At 43.1% G+C, this 20,255-nt stretch overlaps 1 protein-coding gene across 1 annotated transcript; it reads left to right on the top strand.

Moving 5' to 3' along the window:
* Positions 1 to 10,327: 10,327 nt before the first annotated feature.
* Positions 10,328 to 19,742, top strand: LOC125939992 (uncharacterized). The gene is made up of 10 exons (XM_049655611.1): positions 10,328 to 11,015; positions 11,100 to 11,175; positions 11,779 to 11,961; positions 13,260 to 13,410; positions 13,652 to 13,760; positions 14,230 to 14,472; positions 14,824 to 14,988; positions 15,083 to 15,269; positions 16,340 to 16,603; positions 18,687 to 19,742. The coding sequence occupies exons 1-10, from the start codon at positions 10,689 to 10,691 to the stop codon at positions 18,899 to 18,901; spliced, it is 1,920 nt and encodes a 639-aa protein (XP_049511568.1). The 5' UTR covers positions 10,328 to 10,688; the 3' UTR covers positions 18,902 to 19,742.
* The last annotated feature ends 513 nt before the right edge of the window (positions 19,743 to 20,255 follow it).

The following is a 20,255-nucleotide window of genomic DNA, read 5'->3' as shown; positions in this document are numbered from 1 at the left end:
GGGACAGTCGAGGGAGAGCAAAACAAGTAGCGTTTTTGCGTTCTTTCGTTTTATCGCGAGAAGCCAACGGCCCGTCTCTCTATATATATATATATACACGCGTTTACAGTATCTCATCTGCAGCGCGAGCGCTTATTACGTTGGTGCTCATTCCCGAGAAATGAGCGCGATGGCGGCTACATGCTTTGCGGGCGTCAATGCAACCCTCTGTCGCATTCTAAGTGCGAAGATCTCTGCCAAGCTGACTCTTTGCTGTCGTAGCTCTTTCCCTGAGGCCATACAAGGGCACTGTCTCGAGCCCTCATTGCTCCGGCAGTGCAATATGCCACGTCTAAACCTCTATTTTACTGGAGAGTGTATATATATATATATATATATATATATATATATATATATAATCGGGCATGATTTCCGAGAAGTCCATTTAAAATTCGCCAAATTTGAAGCAAGTTCGCGAGAATGGGAGCGCTAGCAGTTACATCAGGTTACATGATCTGCGGGCGCGAGCGCGGTCGCATGTTGCATACGGGCTTAGAAAAATGGAGACAAAGATATTTAGAAGTTTTTACTAACAAAGAATATCTTTCTATTTCAAGCTTTCATTGAGCGATGACCCGCTTGTGCCATATGAAGATGCTTTCCATTGTTTAAAGATCACAGGAACCCTACAGTAATTGTAGCACATTCCATGCTTTTATGCTTTACCTGTCATTTACACCATATTACTACATCTTAATAACTAAGCTACTTCTAGACCATGTGCTTGACGCATTATTTTAAACAGCGCAGTCTGATCGAGTGCGAAAAAGATGAAACGCTGCCCTCGCTCAGCTGCCGAATAAATCGAGTGGAGCGTGACGGTGCATGCATCCATTTGATTTGTTTGTCGCTTTATAGCCACGCTGACTGCACGTCGCTCGCGGGTCCCTGGCAGCCGCATTCATGAAGACGCAAGATCGACGCAATTCACCATATTGTCTAAGCGCCGTGAAAAATGAGCGGAGTCTCGGAGTGGGACTGGTAGGCAGCACCAACTTAAACCTGTCTCATGATTAATACCTTCGTAACAAGCGTCACGAACAGGTCAGAAAAAAAACGTGCTTTCTCATCTGTCCACGCCGAATTTAGATGTGCGATCGGTCACTTTCCAGCGGTTCCGTTTCACCTGTGCCTCCCGCTTCTACATCCTTTCTGGGTCTCGCCGCAAGCAGATAACTCTGAGCCGTTTGCACTTCGACACGAAGCACATCGGGGCGCAACAGGCACTCATTCTCGTGTGCTTCAACTAGCACGTGTAACAGACCCGCTCTTTGACGTGTTCCCACAATTTCGGGCAGTTAATCCGCGACACAATCCGGTTGCAAAGCAATCGCCCTTGGGTATCCGCTCTATATACACTGTAAAAAAAATTTCTTCAGTTTACGGTGAAAGTTGAAGGTAAAATGTTGCCGGACACTTTTCCGTAAATGAAAAACAGCGTTTCCGTCAAACGGATAGTCTGTAAAAAATTTTTCCGTTGAATTGAAAACGGAGAGTTCCGTCAAATGGAAAACGGTGATTTCCGTCGAATGGAAAACGGAGAGTTCCGTCGAATGGAAAACGGTGATTTCCGTCGAATGGAAAATGGTTATTTCCGTAGTTGTGATCACGGAATTGTCTGTATTTTCGAAATACAAAACGGTGAGCTCCGTAGAACGGAAATTCTGTAAATTGAGCACCGTACTTTCCTAATTAAAAACGGACAGACCGTAGTGAGGAAAGGTATGCACATAAAACACACAAAAAGAACAGAAAGGAAAACAGAAATACCTTTTTTTTTGTTCTTCTTGTGTCCATGTCTTCTATGCTTGCATGCCTGTACCATGAATCCGTACGAACTTGTTCAGCTTTATCTTGCTTCGTGTCAACAGGTGCAAAATTTGTTTTGTAAATGATGATGCGGGTGTATATCTCCAGCAAATGAGAAAATTGTTTGTTTCATTGAAATAAGTTATACCAAGTTGTACATTACAACATGGCTAACTCACATCAGATATAGCTTGAAATGGGGCAGAAATCAATGCACATAAGTGGACATACACCACACTGAAAATGCTGTGTGTGCACGTTTCCTCCTTGTGTAACTGTCTTCTACACCGCTTCATCTTCGTGTCAGTGTTGCCATGTTGCATTTGAGTTCTGTACATGACGTGTACAAAGCATACATACAAATTCGTGCCCAAAAAGCAACAAGCCACCTGAATCTGAACGAAACAGCGTGTTTATTGTGCTTTACTGAAAAAAACTTGCAAGATAAGACACTAGAAATGGGCTGACTAGAAGGATTGGTTGAGAATCGGAATGACTGGTTGCTTGCAGATGCCTCCTGCCTTTGCCTGAAAAGGAAAAAAAAACAATGAATTAAGACTATTAGTAGTAAAATCTCGTTACAAGAGACACTCGGTTATGAGAGACATTTCAAAATGGTTTGGTTGGTTTTCCTATGCTCGCCATGTTAACAACATTGCATACAAGAGACACTCGGTTACTAAGGACAACTTTTTTTTATGTCCCTAGAGCAAATTCTTCACTATTTATAAGAGACACAACCCAGACACGCTCACGTAATGCGGCTAACGTCGTACTAACCGGTATGCGCTGCAATTTTCACTCCCTTGGCTCTATTTTGTTTCGTTCCGCAGCCGGCTGTCATTCCTCACATGGTTGAGACTACCAATTTCACAGAATTTTCTGCCATTATGCTTCTATAATCGTCGCGCTCCCACACCGACTCTGTGGCAGAGTACCATTGAGTTGGATTTCTGTCACAGCGTATACGGTGCTGGTCGCATTGTATGCCGGTAATCAAACTCCGGAGCCATAGCCATGTTTCCATGAGACAGCTCTGTTCGCATCAAAGATGAGTTTAAACACACTTTGGTGCTCATGTATAATAAAGTGGTCTAGTCCGACTCCTCAGTGTTTTTAGAATTTTGGTTAGAAGAGACCTTGGTTACAAGAGACATGTTTCCCGAGTCCCTTGGGTGCCTCTTGTAACAAGGTTTACTGTACCACCATCATCACCGTTTATAGTCAGATACATCAACAATAAATGATTTCCAAGTCACAAATGTAACTACCACTGCTCTAAAAAAAATGTCATACTCTGCCTTGTTGGTATATGTTCCTAGCCTTATAACATGAAAAACTTCAGATGAAATCTACCCAAGTTATTTGATGGCTCACTTGGAACAGGCAAAACTCTCACGTGCACATTGACATTCAGAGATTACATTTTCTGCATGTAGGTAGAGCTACCACGACCCCCACCATACTGCAGACCATGGCTTTCAACTTTCACTGCTCTAATAGAAAACCTTGCAGATTCCACTGTTTTCCCAAAACAATGAAGCACTCTTAAAACGAGCTCAAACCAGTCATGTTGTACAATTCCGATGCAAAACAACCAAGCCAGAGGTACTGTCCAGATGACCAGCTTATAAATTAGCAACAATATGAAGAAAGCATGCCTTGCAATACAACATGTGTGCCTTTCAGCCTCTTTCAGATTTGGTTGGTTTTTGTCATGAAAGTATCAATGTGCAATATACTTTTTACTTAAGCAATGATAATTGAAAGTTATGGTCGTCAGTGCGTCAACATACTATCTCCACCCCCTTAAAAAGTTATAATTGTAGACACACCACCCAAGGTCAATCCACATAAGTCGCTGTGTTCCCCCCAAAATTTGCCATTTTGTCAGCCTGTGCTTTTCGAAGTAACCTGTAGCACTTTCGCGACGTAAATGAACCTGTAACAAGTACACATGGACCCCATATGTGGCAGCTACAGGCAGTACCATTTATTCTGTCCCTTCCTTGACTGGCAACCCCAGAACCAAACAAATAATGCAACATGTCGTTCCAGACAGCATTACTTGGGTGACGTGCTTAATTTGGGAATTCCGCCTCTCCTAAAGAAATTTTAAAGTAAAGCTCAAACTAAAGCAATGTCCAAATATGAGCGCTTCTCGTGGATTTTGAGAGTCAATGAGGGCAGAGCTATTTGCCCAAATGTCTGCGACTTCAATGGCAACAGGATGGCCAAATTCCGTGCTGTTAATAGATGCAGAGAAAAACACACTGAACTTAAAACATGTGCAATGATGTGTTTTCAAAGTTTTACTTTATATCGTAGCAGGGATACTCCGTGGTAATTAGTTGGAATTCATGCCATTTGCCTGCAGTCTGTGCCAAAATATTCTTAGAGCCATAGCCACAACACTTTTTCTTTGGGATTAATCAAAATACGGATTTGGCAGAATCCAGAAAAAAATGCTTCCAACTGAACAGGTGCTTCTATATTTTATTTTCAAAGACAATTCTTTTTCTTGCGAAACTAAGAATGAGGGTAGCTATAGGGGCTTGTTTGTATGGCATCTTTTATTTTATTGCAGCGCAAGGCTGAACAACAGGTACAACAGAAAGGCACATTTGACATGCACACAGTGTTAACTTCCAACATCAGATTTATTTCCTGTTCTCGTCACTATATATACCCTCAAAACGTCATACAACACGTGTGAAGACACGGTAAACATGAACTAAAGAAAACCAGGAACCACACACATACAGTTTTTTTAGCCACACAGATTGACACATGTACACGTTTAACGCGAACAAAGATAATCAAGCTCTTTCGAGGATAATGAAATTGAAGGCTTACTGATGCATGCGTCACCAAATGTTGATATGTTTCAAGTGTCTATAGTTCAGCGCATTATCTTGCACCTGCTTCTATTCATGATGACTGCTTTTTTGAATCTAGGTTTGCACTTATCTTTGGCAATGAAGGGCAAGAAAACCGTCAGCAGCCAGGGTATTTAATTTGTTATTGTGTTCTCATAGCCTGTCATTTATACATCTAACAGTTTGGCCAATGTAGGACCCTCCACACCCAAGAGGAATGCGGTATACAACACACGCGATATAATCAATGAATTTGCTTTTATGTTCCTTCTCGCATGCAGTATCCAAAATTCTTTCCGGCCTTGACTTCCCACACAGGCTCATTAATTTAGTAGGCGTTGAAAAAACAACATTGATGTCACTCCTTCCAGCAATCTTTAATCTGTGGGAGAAACTATGTATGTAGGGCATGGCAGCAATCTTTTTCTTTATATCAGTACTTGTACCATATACCTGCTCAGAACCTTTTTGCTGTGCCTTTTTAAGCAGTCCTGCTACGACTGACATGAGCACGTGGCTCGGGTAAACAAAGCCACTTAAACGTGAGACTTGCCGCTCGAAGCAATCGTGCATTAGGTGCAGGATAGCCATGTGACGGGAAGTGTGGATTCCTTCACATTAATTTTGTGCTCACCGATAACAAAACCTGCTGGGGTTAAGAACCTAGCGCAAGTAAGCCACTTTTACCATTTCATTGCGTGCATACAAAACTTGAAGAGGGGGAATCATGAAGGTGTGTTTCAGTGAAGCGCTCAAGAAGCCATGCCGGCACCTAATGCACAATAGCTTCAGATGGCAAGTCTCACGTTTAAGCGGCGCTGGTTACCCGAGCCAAGTGAAGAAAGGTTCCGAGCAAGTGAATGGTACAAACACCGACATAAAGAAAAGAAAGGTTGCTGTCATCCCCTACATAATTGTTTCTCCCACAGAATAAAGATTGCTGGAAGGTCTGATATCAACATAGTTTTTTCAGCTCCTAATAAATTGGGGAGCCTGTGTAGGAAGACAAAGCCAGAAAGAATTGCAGATACTGCATGTGAAAATGAACACAAAAACAAATTCATTGATTGCATCACGTGTGTTTTATACGACATTCCTTTGAGTGTGGACGGTCCTACAATGGTCAAACTGGTAGATGTATAAATGACAGGCTACGAGAACACAATAACAAAGTAAATACCTGGCTGCTGATGGTTTTCTTGCCCTTCATTGCCAAAGATGCAAGCACAAACCTAGATTAAAAAAACAGTTATCATGAATAGAAGCAGGTGGAAGATGATGCGATCTTTGATCGCGTTAAACGTCTACATGTCTGTCAATCTATGTGGCTAAAAAACTGCATGCGTGTGGTTCCCATTTTTTTTTTGTTAGTTCATGTTTACCGAGCTTTTACACGTGTTGTATGACGTTTTCAGGGTATATATAGTGATGAGAACTGGAAACGAATCTTGTTGAACGTTAACGCTGGCTGTGCGTCAAATTTGCGTTTCTGTTGTCCTTGTCGTTCAGCTTGCGCTACAACAAAATAGAAGATATCATTGATTTCATTATCGTCAGGCTCGGGCACAAAATAAAATTTGTTCACCAAAATTAAGTGGTCACCAAGCATGTCTAGTTGAATTTATCTGAACATGCTCTACTGTCGGTGGTGAAGATGTTGCCAGTTTAAAGGGCTGCAAGAAGGCACTAGTTATGTTTTCTAGGGCAAGAAGGCAACAGAGTATGTTACCTAAGGCAAGTAGTCACAGGAGTCCTGGATCAGTAGAAGAAAATTTAGAAAATAATAATTGGTTGGAACATATATGTCACACACTTCTGAGTCACCAAGCGCTTGTCTTTGTCTCCCTTTCTTGTGCCTGTGTATTTTTATTGCGCTAAGTTACTTGTTCATTTATGCACTATGATGATGAACTTGTTTTAGAAAACTTCAAATGTGTACCTGACGTTTGACTCCCTTTTGCATGTAAGTAAACATTATGAACTTGTCGCTGTGAACAGTCATCTCCATTTGCTGTACACTTGTGATATAGCGTTAACAGTATTTGAAGGTTTGTGCATTAAGGCAGGAGAGCAGCACTTGCTGGATGGCTCATAAATTAATTTGCAGAAAAATGCAGCAGTGTGCAACGATTGCATCACTAATGACCTTGAAAATCTTGTTAGTTATTCATTTGTAAACACCTGTTGTCAAACAGCCTGCTGACTAAAGGTCTGAACACATTATACAGAATTATAGCAGGTACTACTACACAAAAGAAAACCTGTAATAGAACCTACCAAATACCGTATCAGTGTAGTGGCAGGTCAAATGGCTCCTCAATGCTTGTGTCCTTCCTCGGAGAAGGAAAGAAATGTTAAGCTTACACTGACAGCAACAAACCACACAAACATAACTGCCACAGGACATGAGGAGTTGTAACTAGATACAGTCAACCTGCTTAACCATCTCATAGACAATCCAACGACAGAATGTACCTTCATGGAGCCTCTAATCTATGAAATTCATGCTGTAATACAAACATGCTAGCAGACAGAATCAAAATTGCATGCATGGAAATTCTCAGGAAAACTATATTTCCTAGCTACCACAGTCCACTCCTTGTGAAGTACAAGTGACGGTCTAAGCTACAATCAGAAGGTGGAAAATTCGGGATCCTTTCTAGTAAACAACTAACCATATCTCTACCTGTACTCAGCAATACAAAGGTGAATCACAAGTACTATACTGATAAAGAAAAGTTCACAACTGCTGCTAAGTGAGTGCTATAAATAAATGATTTCAAATTTATCTTCATGTAAGACTAGGCATGTTAACTTTCTTTACATTACATGAAAGACTGGTCAGAAAAATACTGCATTCAGTCAATATTGTGATTTGCAAAACAGTAGTAAGAGGTTAAGGTTGGAGACCCTCAGGTGGTATGTTGCGATGTTTCGAGAAATTGTTTTCAAGGAGCCTCTTTCCTTAGCCCTTTCACATGCCAATTAGTTGTGTTGATTGAAAACTTAGCTTCACCGCATTTCTTACATATTCATATTCATAAAATGCTTACAGAAGTACAATAGATTAGGAGTTTTCAGTTCTTTAGTGAGTTTGTCAAGTTTATGGAATGTGCACTCCATGCAAAAACTCAGTGCAAGTACATCAGATTTGCAAACATCAACTATTTCATGTCTACCAGGCTTGAATAGCACCTATCCAGCCATTCGAAAATTATGACTGCTGCAACACACTGTGAAAAACGATGAAAGAAGTGACATACATACAATTACATACACCAAGCAAAGTACCCAACCATCTACCTTCATACTTCCTTTACTAAAATAATTTGCCTGTGTAATTCAAACATGCAGCACTATTTCAATTAGAAGAGTTTGAAGATGTACGGGACACATTTTAAATATCCTTAATTTAATGAATGCCATTGCTATTAATGCACTATCTTGGTGTATTGAATTGTGTGCATAGAGTCGGAAAGGATAAATTATATTCATGTAATCTTTACTGAAACTCAAGGCATAATACTCATATTTGTTTACAGTTTTGTGATGAGACAACACGACAGATGCGGGAGTTAAAAAAGCATCTTTATAAAATGCTGTAGAAAGCAAGTTGAAGCAAGTTTCTACAATCTCTCGCAATACCGAGCTATTTCCCATGAGTGTTCTAACAGTTCCTTGTAACATGATGCACTGTTTTCACAGACATAGCTTGAATCTTTGTATCTCAAGTTTTGGAAGCAACTTATGAATTGCTATAACAAGCAGATTTGAAGCCCCTACCCAGACTGCACAGCCACTTTAACACCACGTGTAATGAATTATGTCATTCATATGGCACAGTTTCCGATTATATTCCCAAGCATGAATCTTATAATTGCAAGTTATGTAAGAGTGTACCTATGCGATTACTTGGGGACAGCACGAAATGACGGGAGAAGGCTAGACAACATGAATGCAGGCAAAGAATTTTGTTTACAGACAAACATATATATACTAGGCTTGTTGTCCTGCGTAGTTGCAGCTGCTGGATAGCGGGATAATGTAAACAACAACCACACAGTTGATGAACTGCTGTTCTGCCTTTTGCTACACTTTGCGTCAAGGCTCGGTCCGAGTCACCCTTTTCGCACAATGTACCCCGATTGCTCGACGTGAAAAATAAAAGGAAAGTTCCAGCTTTCCCAACAGTCTCTTTGACACTATGACTGACCATGTGAATATGATGTAACAGTGGCCACCACACTTTAAGGAAATGTTAGACATGGGTTCAGAAGCTCTCCTCCACTTGGTGATGCCTCGATTTCTTGAGGACGCCTTTTGGTGTTCCTGTGATGAGCTTCACAGCGAAAGAGTGTGCCGATGCGGAAGGCAGAATACCCTCCTCCAAACATTGGGCATAGCTCCAGCATACATAACACTAACCAAAGAAAACCCTGCGGTCCAGAAATGGAAGATCACTGTCTAGTGGTAGTTTTTCCCCGTACGTGAACTCATCTAGCACTGCAGAGAAGACAGGAAGAAAATCACTCTACCCATTTAGTAGCCTTACTTCGAGAAAATTGCCAATGAAGCAAAATAACTTTACTACACTGGTGCCCACAATAGCTAGTGTTTTAGTTACCTGACAGTGTTTTTGTCTGTGAGAAGTTGCCAAGCAAGGCTACTCAAGGAGTTCAGCCATTTTTTAATGTCTCCTCCACAGTGCCAGGTGTGCTCATGGAAGTAAAACTGCTGGAAGGCAAGCTCCAATATCTGGCTTGAAGGTTTTCTGTGGTGAGCATCGTGCTGGATCTATGCCCCACACTCAAAAGTGTCTTGGCCTTTCCTATTAGCGCACTTGAACACTGAAGCGTGTTGTTGCTACAGGAACACAAGGGCACTACCACGAAGTGGAGGGGAGCTTCAAGACCCAAGTATGGTTGCTTTTAACAGTGTGTTCGCACTGCCTTTCGCCATGCGTTGCCAAGAAGCATTTAACGGAGCTGAACATAGGTGAAGTCTTCAGTCGGAGTACTTCAAGGAAGCCAAGGCCTATCACTGCTATACAATAGGTACACAAAGGAAGCTGTCAATTCAAGCAAATTGCTAGGGAGAGTTGGAACTACCTTTTTATTTTCAGGGCCAACAAACTGGTCAGGTACGAAAATGTCAACCGGACCAGGTCAAGACGAGAAGTTTGCATCAAGAAGTATGTGCTGGAGATCATAGGAAGTGCAGTTGGTGCTGTTTACAACATCCTACTGCCCTGCAGCAGCATTTATGTAGGACAAACAGGACGACGACACAAGGACTATCTTAGGAAACATGCACAGACCCTCGACACAAGATGGGGAAGCAACGTAGCTATTGATGCTGCTTTGTGCAGTTGTATATCAAGTTTTGAGCGATGAAGAATCCTCATGGCACATGTTCAAAACATACAAAACTCGCAGAATAGCCCCCGCATATGCTAGTGTGTATACACTTAATCTTCTAGACAAATTAAAGGGGTTGAGACACCAAATTTTGAGGCTATAAAATGCTTGCTGTAGGCTTCCTCTGTATGCTAGGACACTCAACATGAAGTGTTGGACACATCAAACGCTTACAATATATTTTAATTCACTTTCAAAGAGTGCCTAAATGCTCGTTCTCGCGATCGAGACCCATCGCTAGCGCGATTGACACCAACGTCACTGTATTGGTAGCGTAACGAAATTTTTAGTGACGTCATACCACATTACAGTGACGTATGTACAATGAGCGGTAACCCACAGCACCGGCTAGAGAGAGTAGTGCAGGGAACCGCATCGGCTGCGGATCCACATTCGCTCGCCTAGTTTTTCTCAGCGAACTAGCCAAGCTTGCTGGCATTTTGCAAAGTGTTTCGCGTCGTCACGCGAACCTGCGACGGCGACATTCAGCGTGTGAGCTTGCTCGAGCGTTGGAGGCATCCGGACGGTTGCTCGCGCAGTGACCATGCCTGTGTACTATTGTGCGTTGGACTTCTGCCCCAGCAAATTCGGAGACCCTGTGAGTTTCCATAAGTTCCCCCGAGATGATGCACAAAGAAACGCCTGGATAGACTTTGTTCGCGCTACCGGGCGGCACTTTTGGACGCCGGGGAAGTCGAGCGTGCTTTGTTCGCTCCACTTCTGCTCGGACGCGTACGAGTCAAAGTATGCGGTCAGCTTCGGCATTCCGAAGAAGCGTTGGTTGGTATCCGGTGCCGTGCCGATGGTGTATCCCGCTGCTGCACGAAGTCTCCTACCGTCTGAAAGCGGAGCAACTTCGCCGAAGCGTCAGGTTTGTATTACGTCCGAGTGTATTAGCTGCAGGCATGTTTGTTGACAATGGTGGTAATGCTGGCGTATTTGATGGTTTGCGCAGTGCGTAGCTGAAGTTGAGAGCGACGGTGTTGATCTCTTCGAGGAGACGACCATGGAAGAGAGATCTTCGAGCACAGGTATTTGATTTTCGCTGATCTGTTTCGCTGTAAGCCTCATTCGCACTGCTATGTGCAAAGTGCCGAAAATTGAAATTCAATGTAATAGAAACTGCCGTTGGTTGATAACTACGCTTTGTTCTTCTGTTTTTAGCTTGTTGTTTTAGTTTTAGATGTTCTAATTACTCTGCTTTATCTCAGTTGCAGCTGTTTAATTTTTGTATTAATTTGGTGATTGCTCATGCTCCTTATTGTTATTGTATCAACTGTTTTTTCCAATTTTGGTCTGTAATATTTCCCTCTATAGTGTAATGTACAAACCCTGAGGGTAAAATAGATAAATAAATACCGATAAACCCATGTAAGTAGGCCACATATAGTACTGTATCATTAATCTTAAAATTCCTTGACATGTTGAAATGGTAAATGTACGATTGTAGGGAAAATATATTCGGCATTATGTATTTGTACTCGTGAAATTCGATGAGCCGTGCACCTGATCAACAAATCACTAACATGATAGTGGCAATCATGCCACGTATGGCCTTGGCCTCTGAGTGCAAAAAGTGATTGATTAAACTTGTCGCTAAGACTGACCTCTCTGATAATCTCCTATTGATCCAGCACTTGGTCATCACTCCAACACGTTATCACCACCATGTGGAGCCACAGCAGGGATTGGGTGCAATACATGCGACTCCCAGACTCAGTGCTCTGTGCAAGTGTCACTGAAGGCGACACAAGCAACAATACGTCCAAAAATGAGAAGCATTGGTGTGCAAACCGAAGGTGCCAACCGGACTGTGGGTGCGTATGGAGCGAGCGAACATATCTGGCGTTTATTGAAAAAATGTGAGGAGCATGCGGCCACATATATACCAGTAGTGAGCATTGCCAAGTTAGGATATAGGGAATGATCATATTTTGGTGCAGCTTAGTGTTATTAAGTGTATCATATGAGTAACAGCAATAGGTGCATGCCCGCATGGGGCTTCTGCCATCCTTTAGGCTCAGTGGTTACGGTGTTTGGATGATGACTCGAAAGAGGTGGGTTCGATCCCGGCCGCAGCTGTTGCAGTTCGGAGGTGGCGAAATGCCAGAGACCTGTGCACTGTGTAATGTCAGTCAGGGCTTAAAGTCTCCCTTCAGTCGAGGGGGCCCCTTGGCGGCAACACACGCATACACACACACACAATGTTGCAGGATCCGCCAGTGAAACAGGTCGAACAATAGAAGCTCGTAGGAGAACTACCAGGATTTTACCTCTGTTTCGGCCGGGGTCCGACTTCACTCCGACCGTGGCCGGTCCTCGGCCAAAACGCCAGTAACATTCTGGTATATTTTATTACCTGCTGTTATGTCTTGAGATATACATACATACATATGGTGGTCCTGCCTTCGTTTGAGTGGTGTTTAAATGATGAAGGCAGGGCCACTAGCCGAAACGTTAGTAAAATTATCTTACGTGTGTGCCATACTAGGGCCTTCGTACATGACCAAATGTGATTCTACGTGACAACCGGTTCCTCACAACTCTCAAAGGCCACAGAAGTTGTGTTTGGGACCTTCACTTTATCTTTACGTATTTGGCGCGAAAAAGGGCAACTTTAAGCAGGTGTAGTGAAGCCAACTTTATCATTAATTACACAAATTGTTATGGGTGTTAATCACTTGTAAATGCGTCGCCTTTAAACTTGTGACAGCTGATGTTTACATTCTGTGTCCACTTTAATTCCCTAATCCTTGATTCAAGGGAAGTGTCAATTTATGTGGACAACTTGTTTCTGATTACCTTTTGGTCTGAGAGTGCGATTCAATTATTTGACCGATCTGTGAACTGATGACTCGCATAGTAGTTTTTTTGTTTTAATGTGCCCACACACAGTACTGTTTTCAAGCGCAATGCTCTCAAACAACAGACCTGGTGTAGGTGGATTTTTTGGTTGTGGCCTCTCATAAAATTTACTTTTTTTATAAGCAAGGGCTGAAGAAGCAGTGCCACAACTATACTTGTTGCAGAATACATGCTTTTTGCAGAGCTGTTCTGTTCTTATGCTCTTGACACTTTAGCTTCAGCCTCAATATGTGCACATCTTCCATTGCAGAATGTCAGACCGAGTGCGATTTTATGGACATTGTGCTCCCCGAGGACAAACAGCCAAGGTGCTCAACGCCTAAGCCAGCAGAATTGTCACTGACTTTTCAGGATGACCCAATGGACACTACGTATGAGCCATCTTTGGAGGACTCAGGACCGTAAGTGTACTTCATGGCCCAACGCAAATTTTTTTCTATGCATTGCTTACAGATATATTTGTTGGTCATTATAGGTACTTGGAAACATAAAAGGTTTCTTGAGATATTCACACTAAAAAGTTACTTTAGTTCAATTTGAAGTAATGCCTCTTTATAGGCCTGCCAGTTAAAGGAAAAGTGTAAAGGATGCTGCATGGAAACAAAGCAATTGAGTGAAATGGAATATAAATTCACTTTACAGTGCTCTCGCCGAACCATGTCCTCGCAAAATTATTGTGTTCGAGGAAAACCTTCTGCAACTTGTCAAGTCTTGCAGGAAATGCCACCTCCCTGCAAAGTCATCACTAGAGGTATGGAAATCACTTTTGTTATTCAAAGCTGACAGCAAGCTTTTCTGGAATGGACCTTTTTTAAGTGATGTCCAAGGGTGTGCCATGGCTCCTCCGTCATTTTGCCTGCCATAAAGGGGAAGTGTTTGCTGCATTTGTTCTGCCACTAATGACGTTTTCTGTGTGCATGATGTCATTGGCACGCCGCAAGGTTCGGTAATATCACCTATGCTATTCAATCTAGCACTAATCGGGCTACCGGCTAAGTTATAGGAAATGCAACTTGCCTTACCAGAGGATAGCAATAACAGAGCAGCACACGACTCGGCTCAAAGGCTTACGGACCGAACTGCAGTCGTGGGCAACACCTGCAGTTCCATCTCATAGCACTTGATTTCCTTCACCTAATACCATAGCAGCATAACAGTAGCTGTAGTCCTACAATTTACCATATGTAGGGTGCCGCATAGGTGTGTTCTTGTTTGTGCAGGTTTTTGGCTCTCTTGCTGTGGTGACATCAACATGCCAAGATGGCCATGTTTTGAGCTGGCACAGCCAGCCAAAGATGAAACGCTTTGCCATGGGCAATGTTGCTTTGGCTGCTGCAATTTTATTTACTGGCTCAAGTCCAACGCAAGTCCTGCGGCTTTTCCAAAGTGCTGGCATCGCATGCTTCAGTAAGCGTACTTATGACCGCCTACAGAGGGACATTATGATTCCTGCTGTGCACCAGGTGAGCATGATTTGTCTGTAATTGTTTTTATCGACCACAAAATCCTAATCGTCAAGATGGCCATGCCAGTATTCATGAAAATAAATTTCTTAAGTGTGTATTTCGATGCCCAGTCCTGAGAAAATGGACCACCTTATGTGGTACTACATTGCTGATTAGTGCAGTTCTATCGTTCGAAGCATTGCTTCAAGGTTCTTGCTTTTTCTCCTTTTTTGCCTTATTTCTGGGCCTAGAGAACTCTCTCTCTCTCTCTATATATATATATATATATATATATATATCGTCTTCTTTGTTCATGGACACACTATGCCCCACTGCTCTGTAACAATATATATTTACTATTCCTTTCAGCTGTGGGAACGTGAACAACAGTCTCTGTTAAGCTGTCTAAGCAGGACGGGTGCCCAACTCGCAGGTGACAGCCGTGCAGATTCACCAGGCTACAGTGCAAAGTATGGAACGTACTCGTTGCTGGACACTTCACTGAACCGTATAATTGACATGCAGCTTGTGCAGGTGAGAAATATTTCTTTTCGTTTTCACTTGTAGAGCATAGTGGCAACGAATGGAATATACTCTTCTCCTTCTCTTCCTTGACCTCCCATTGCAGTCAAACGAAGTTACCAGCAGTGGTGCAATGGAATTAGAAGGACTGAAGAGGGCACTAAAGGGCCTTGAGGACCAGAAAGTTTGCGTGCGTGAGCTTGTGACGGATAGGCACACCCAGGTGCGCAAACACATGAGACAAAATCGGCCTGATATTGCCCACCTCATTGATGCTTGGCATGTTGCCAAAGGTTAGTACCTCATTTCTTTCAGTGCATAATTGGTCTGCTGTTTGCTGGACAATTGTTCTTGCCATACTTGCCTAATGTTGGTCAAGGAACCTCTCGTCTGTATTTTTATGCCCATGTTTTTAAGCGAGCAGCAAAGCTGCCGCTGTCATGAAGCACATCAAGCAAGTCAGCAGACGAGAGAGGCTGTCACATTAGCAGAGTAGGGAGCTTTTTGGGCGTAAAGTATAAACTGCATGCACACAGTCTTGCGCGCGACAAGTGACGCGACGGAGATGGCTGTAGCAGTCGCTCTTCGCCTACAAGTCGTACCGCATGGGAGCGACGTCTCCCCGGTGTTGCCGGTATGAGGGCAGGAAATACTCGCTAAAAATGGCGTGACACTTGCTTTATTAATTTAAGATTATGTGTTTTAGTGTAAAGAGGAGCATAAATAATTCTAAAGGTCTTGCACTACATTATTATCCTTGCACGTATCAAAATCTAGTCCTTTGCTCGTTCCGTGCGACAATTGGTATTGCTTGACTGATGTATGTCCAGTTCCGGCTTTGCGCTATTGGCTAGTCGCTCATAGCACTTCCGGGCGACGAGTGACGAATTGTAGATTTCTAGAACTGAGCGATTGAGCGAAAAGACCGAGCGATCTGTTCGTGCGACGGTCCGTTTCATCGCTTGTTGCCGTCGCACACAAAATCGTTCTCATGCAGTTTGGGCTTAAGTGATGTCATGTTTGTGTTTTATACAGGGCTACTTTCCTGTAAGCTGCTAAAGGGGCAACCTTATTAATAAAAAGAGTACTATAATTTCTGATCATTCTAATCATAGCCCTGCAGTTCCCTACATGAAGATTGGTCATGTGCATACATACTGTGTGCTTATTTTCAGGTTTTATTAATGCACATTGCTCTCGACTTCATAATTTTTTAGAGTATAAATCAAAGTGGTATGCTCATAATCATTGAAGACTACTTCTCAATTGGTTGATGGGTGTTTTGGTGATGTGATTGTGCCAATTGCTTTTAAACAGAGCATTTGAGAGTAGCTGCCTACGTTCATGATTTTGTTTTGTCTAGGGCTGAAAAAGAAGCTGCAGGCTGTCTCCCGGTCACGGGGCTGCGGTGTGATTGAGAAGTGGGAGACCTCCATCATTAACCACTTCTACTTTTCGGTGAGGATAGCTGCAGCAAGAGTGATGACCGCTGAAAGAAGAGGCGAGCTCGCGGTAGCCATCTGGCTGTCGCTCCTCAACCACATTCAGAACAAGCACTGTGGCCACAGCAAGGAATATGCCAACTGCGAGCATGGAGACCTCTTGCCTAGAAAGTGGATTTTTCCAGGTACTTTTCCATCAAGCCTAGTAACTTTCCATTTGATTCACAGTGGTATCCTTTAGTATTCCTATGCAGGGAAGAATAACCCTTGGCAATCACTAATGACACTTTGAAACTTGAAAAAGATAATTGTTCAGCTGATGTATTTCAAGCAACAGGGGTGTATGCCTGCTCATTGCTCTACTATTCAATATGTATTGGTGTAACCCTTCAAAATATTTCTTCTTGCATTTATGTTGTATCCTTGAATTTCATGCTACCAGGTACTGATGCCTTTGACAAACTGCGCGGCATAGTGGAAAATAATCGCCTGCTTCTAGACATCAAGCAGGTGTCACCATCATTCCAAACATCAAGTTTGGAATCCTTCCATTCTGTCCTGAACCGGTTTGCTCCAAAGAGCTTCACATTTTCTTTTCATGGGATGCTGGCAAGGTATGAAAGTGAATCAATTTCTTCACATACTTCTCATACGTACATACTTCACATACGTACATTGGTGTAATCGTGTGCTAAATGTCATAAAGGGCAAGACTAATGTGTTAAGTGTACCTGCATTGCTGTACAAATGAACTCTTTGTTGTCCACGCATAAAAGTATCAGCACCTGTTTACTAAAATGAAAGCGGGCAATGTACATGAGATTTCACATTGTAATATTTTCAGCCATGAAAGTTGGTGTGGTTGCGTGTGAAATTAGTGCAACTCCATGTGACCACTAGCTGGTTAATGCACTTTACCGACAAAAGTGTTGTGAGCACTGTGCCGACAACAGTTTTGCTCTAAAGTGCCCTTTTACCTTTCATTTAACAATAAAGGACTTTCAATTTAAATAAATTTGGAAACAACACTTTTGCATGATTATCTGCAATAACAGTCATGTCTGTGGTAAATAAGTAGAGATGCTGTTTTACAGCAGCAACAAGGCAGAAGAGCAAGTAGTGAGTTATCATGTGTGGCTCCAAAAACAGATGAACCGATGCTAAGAGCCTGCATAAGTTGATGGTCATGGACTGCAGTTACACAACACACAAAAAGAAAAAATGGGCTGCAAATTTAGATGACAAATGCGCCGGGCTGAAGCGCATGGTTGCGAGCTCTGCACTAGACAAAGTGTTCCATATACTTGGTGTTAAAAGGTGTGCTTTCCTTGCAGCATGCATTTAGGCATGCTTTTCGCAAAACTGGAAGCAAAGTATGTTCTCTTAGCAGTTGTTTAGGTAGTGGTATGCACTTCTGATATTCTACATCTCCTTACACAGGTCAAAACTGGCTGCTTTGCACTATAATGAAAATGCGGACAGGGTGCAACACAGAACTACTGTGGGCAAGCGGCAGTGGGCAGTGAAGTACCCAAAAGCAAGAAAAGGCAAGCCAGTGGCATGCCCAGTCAAAGAGCCTGCAACTTTTGGTGCGTACATAACTGCATAGCGAGGCCAAAACTTGAATTTCTACAATTAAGACAGCATACTTAGCCCACTGTTTGCAGCAGATGCATGAGTCAAAGGTTATGAGAAAAATCATATAGCACGCACTAATAGCCTTGAAGCAGTTGTGGCATGTATAAGCAGCTTTCAACACTTTTAGCCACAACAAAAATGGCTGCACAGGTTGACACCAGCAGAGGCTCTCACATACTGTATCTTCTGTTGTTACACCTGAGTGTGAGTTCCATCCTTGTCTGAATGACACCTTTGCAAAAATAAAGTCACATATACACGCGCTAGTGTAATAAGACGACTGTTCGTTCAGTAAGCACTGCAAAACGTACTGAGAGGACTTCTTTTAAAAACGTGTGATAAAAATGCATGCTTGCGGCAGCTGCAGTATGAATTATTTCCTTTTCGAACATAGTTACCGGCTATGGCAAAAATTGGTGCTAGTTGTGGTGCCCACAGGTGAGGTGAAATATTAAGAAAAAAAGTTGAAATGGAGTATAGTAGCAGATATTTTTTGTCCATTTAAACAATACCTGCACTGCTGCTTTTGGCACTTAAAGAAACCAGAGACTGCAGGAGAGACACTCATACGTTGTTTTTGAATAAGTTTGACGTGTTTTTTTGTTGCTTCTTTGCATGCATCTGGTGCAGGTTATGTTGGGCTTCTTCTTGAAATCGTGAACGAGGTTGTGGACAGTGGCAGTTTCGGTGATTCGCACGTCACAACTTTGCCTACGCCACCGCCACTTACAAGCTCTTTTGGACCAGTGGACAAGGCTGCGCTAGTGCGGGGTCACCTTTCAAGGTTTGCGTCCAGTGAAGACCGACCTAGGCACACAGAAGACTCGAGTGACGACAGTGCGTGATTAGGTCACACACATGTGCATCTTTTGTGGATCAGGCGATCATTGTCAGCAACTTCCCACAAGTTGTCTACGTAGGGTTAAATGTCTCAGCGTGACTCTTGGGCTTGAGTTCAAGAGGTCTTGGATTAATTTCAGCCACTGCATGGGAGAGGGATTGCTAGGTAGCTTACAATCACAATGTTAGCGTAAAGTTTGTAGTGCTGTCATCCTAATGTTTGCTTATGTTTTCATATTCTGTGTGGTGGTATTTTTCTATGCCCAGTCATTCACTCCAGCACTGCCACTTGACATTCCTGACCTGCTTGCACCTCATGAAAAGCGCTTGCATTCCAGAATAGTTTTCACCACGTGTGTATGAGCACGTGCTAGTTTCCTCGTATTCCAAACATTTGGCCCGAATCTGTGGAGCAGGATGATAACGCCAACTGTCTGAGAACTTGTGGCAAACAATATTAGCGCATTCTACCAGCATACAGTACTGTGGAAATTGAAAGATGATGCAATGGGCAGGTGAAGGGAAGGAGCACACACAGAAGAACCAATGTGTATGAAGAAAACGTGACAAACCAGCGCTTACAGGGGAACAAAACGACCTGACAGAGTGCTATATTTTTAATAAGTGCTGGTAAAGGAAGAACACAAGAAACGCTTGCTCGCCCACTCCACCATAGCTCCCATTGACTTGTTTTTGCTCTAGCATTGAAACGATAGATTGAGTGCTGCTAGACAAACATCCCCATTGCATCTGGTGGAGGTGCTGGGTTTCTCTTCCACATCCTGGAACTCCGCAGTCGGACGCTACCACCTGCTCCTGCGATGACTGATCCCGGACCGTCCCAGGCTCCTGACGTCTACCGGACGACCGGAACTTTCCATGTACCGCTACCACCTTCACGTCTGGTTCCCGTTCCTTACTCGGCCGCTGGAGCCCCTGTCATAAACCCGTGGCGCACACCTGACAACCGGCCAATATACTATTCCTGTGGTTTTCCAGGCCACGTAGCACGATTCTACTGCCGTCACAACTTCCGTTTCCTTGACAGTGGGGGTGCCGCTGGCTACATGCCTGCTCAACTTCCACGTCATGACGTCTCTAATCTTCCTGCGGACTCGTCTTCTAGTCGCTGCCCCTTCGATTCACACCGGTTGCCCTTCCCACGTTACCAATCCCTTTCCCCCATGGTTCGTCGACTCAGTCCAGCCCGCGAGGAAAACTAACAGTCGCAGTTCCCGAGGCAAGAACTGCGTTTACGTCGAACATTTCAAGGCCTCATTTTTATCCTGCGAACGAAATTGAGCTGTCTGTAGATGGCGTCACTGTACACGCACTTATTGACACCGGAGCCGCCGTTTC

The sequence above is a fragment of the Dermacentor silvarum genome, chromosome 9 (assembly GCF_013339745.2).
Source record: "Dermacentor silvarum isolate Dsil-2018 chromosome 9, BIME_Dsil_1.4, whole genome shotgun sequence".
NCBI lineage: Eukaryota > Metazoa > Arthropoda > Arachnida > Ixodida > Ixodidae > Dermacentor > Dermacentor silvarum.
This window is presented reverse-complemented; position numbering and strand designations above follow the sequence as displayed.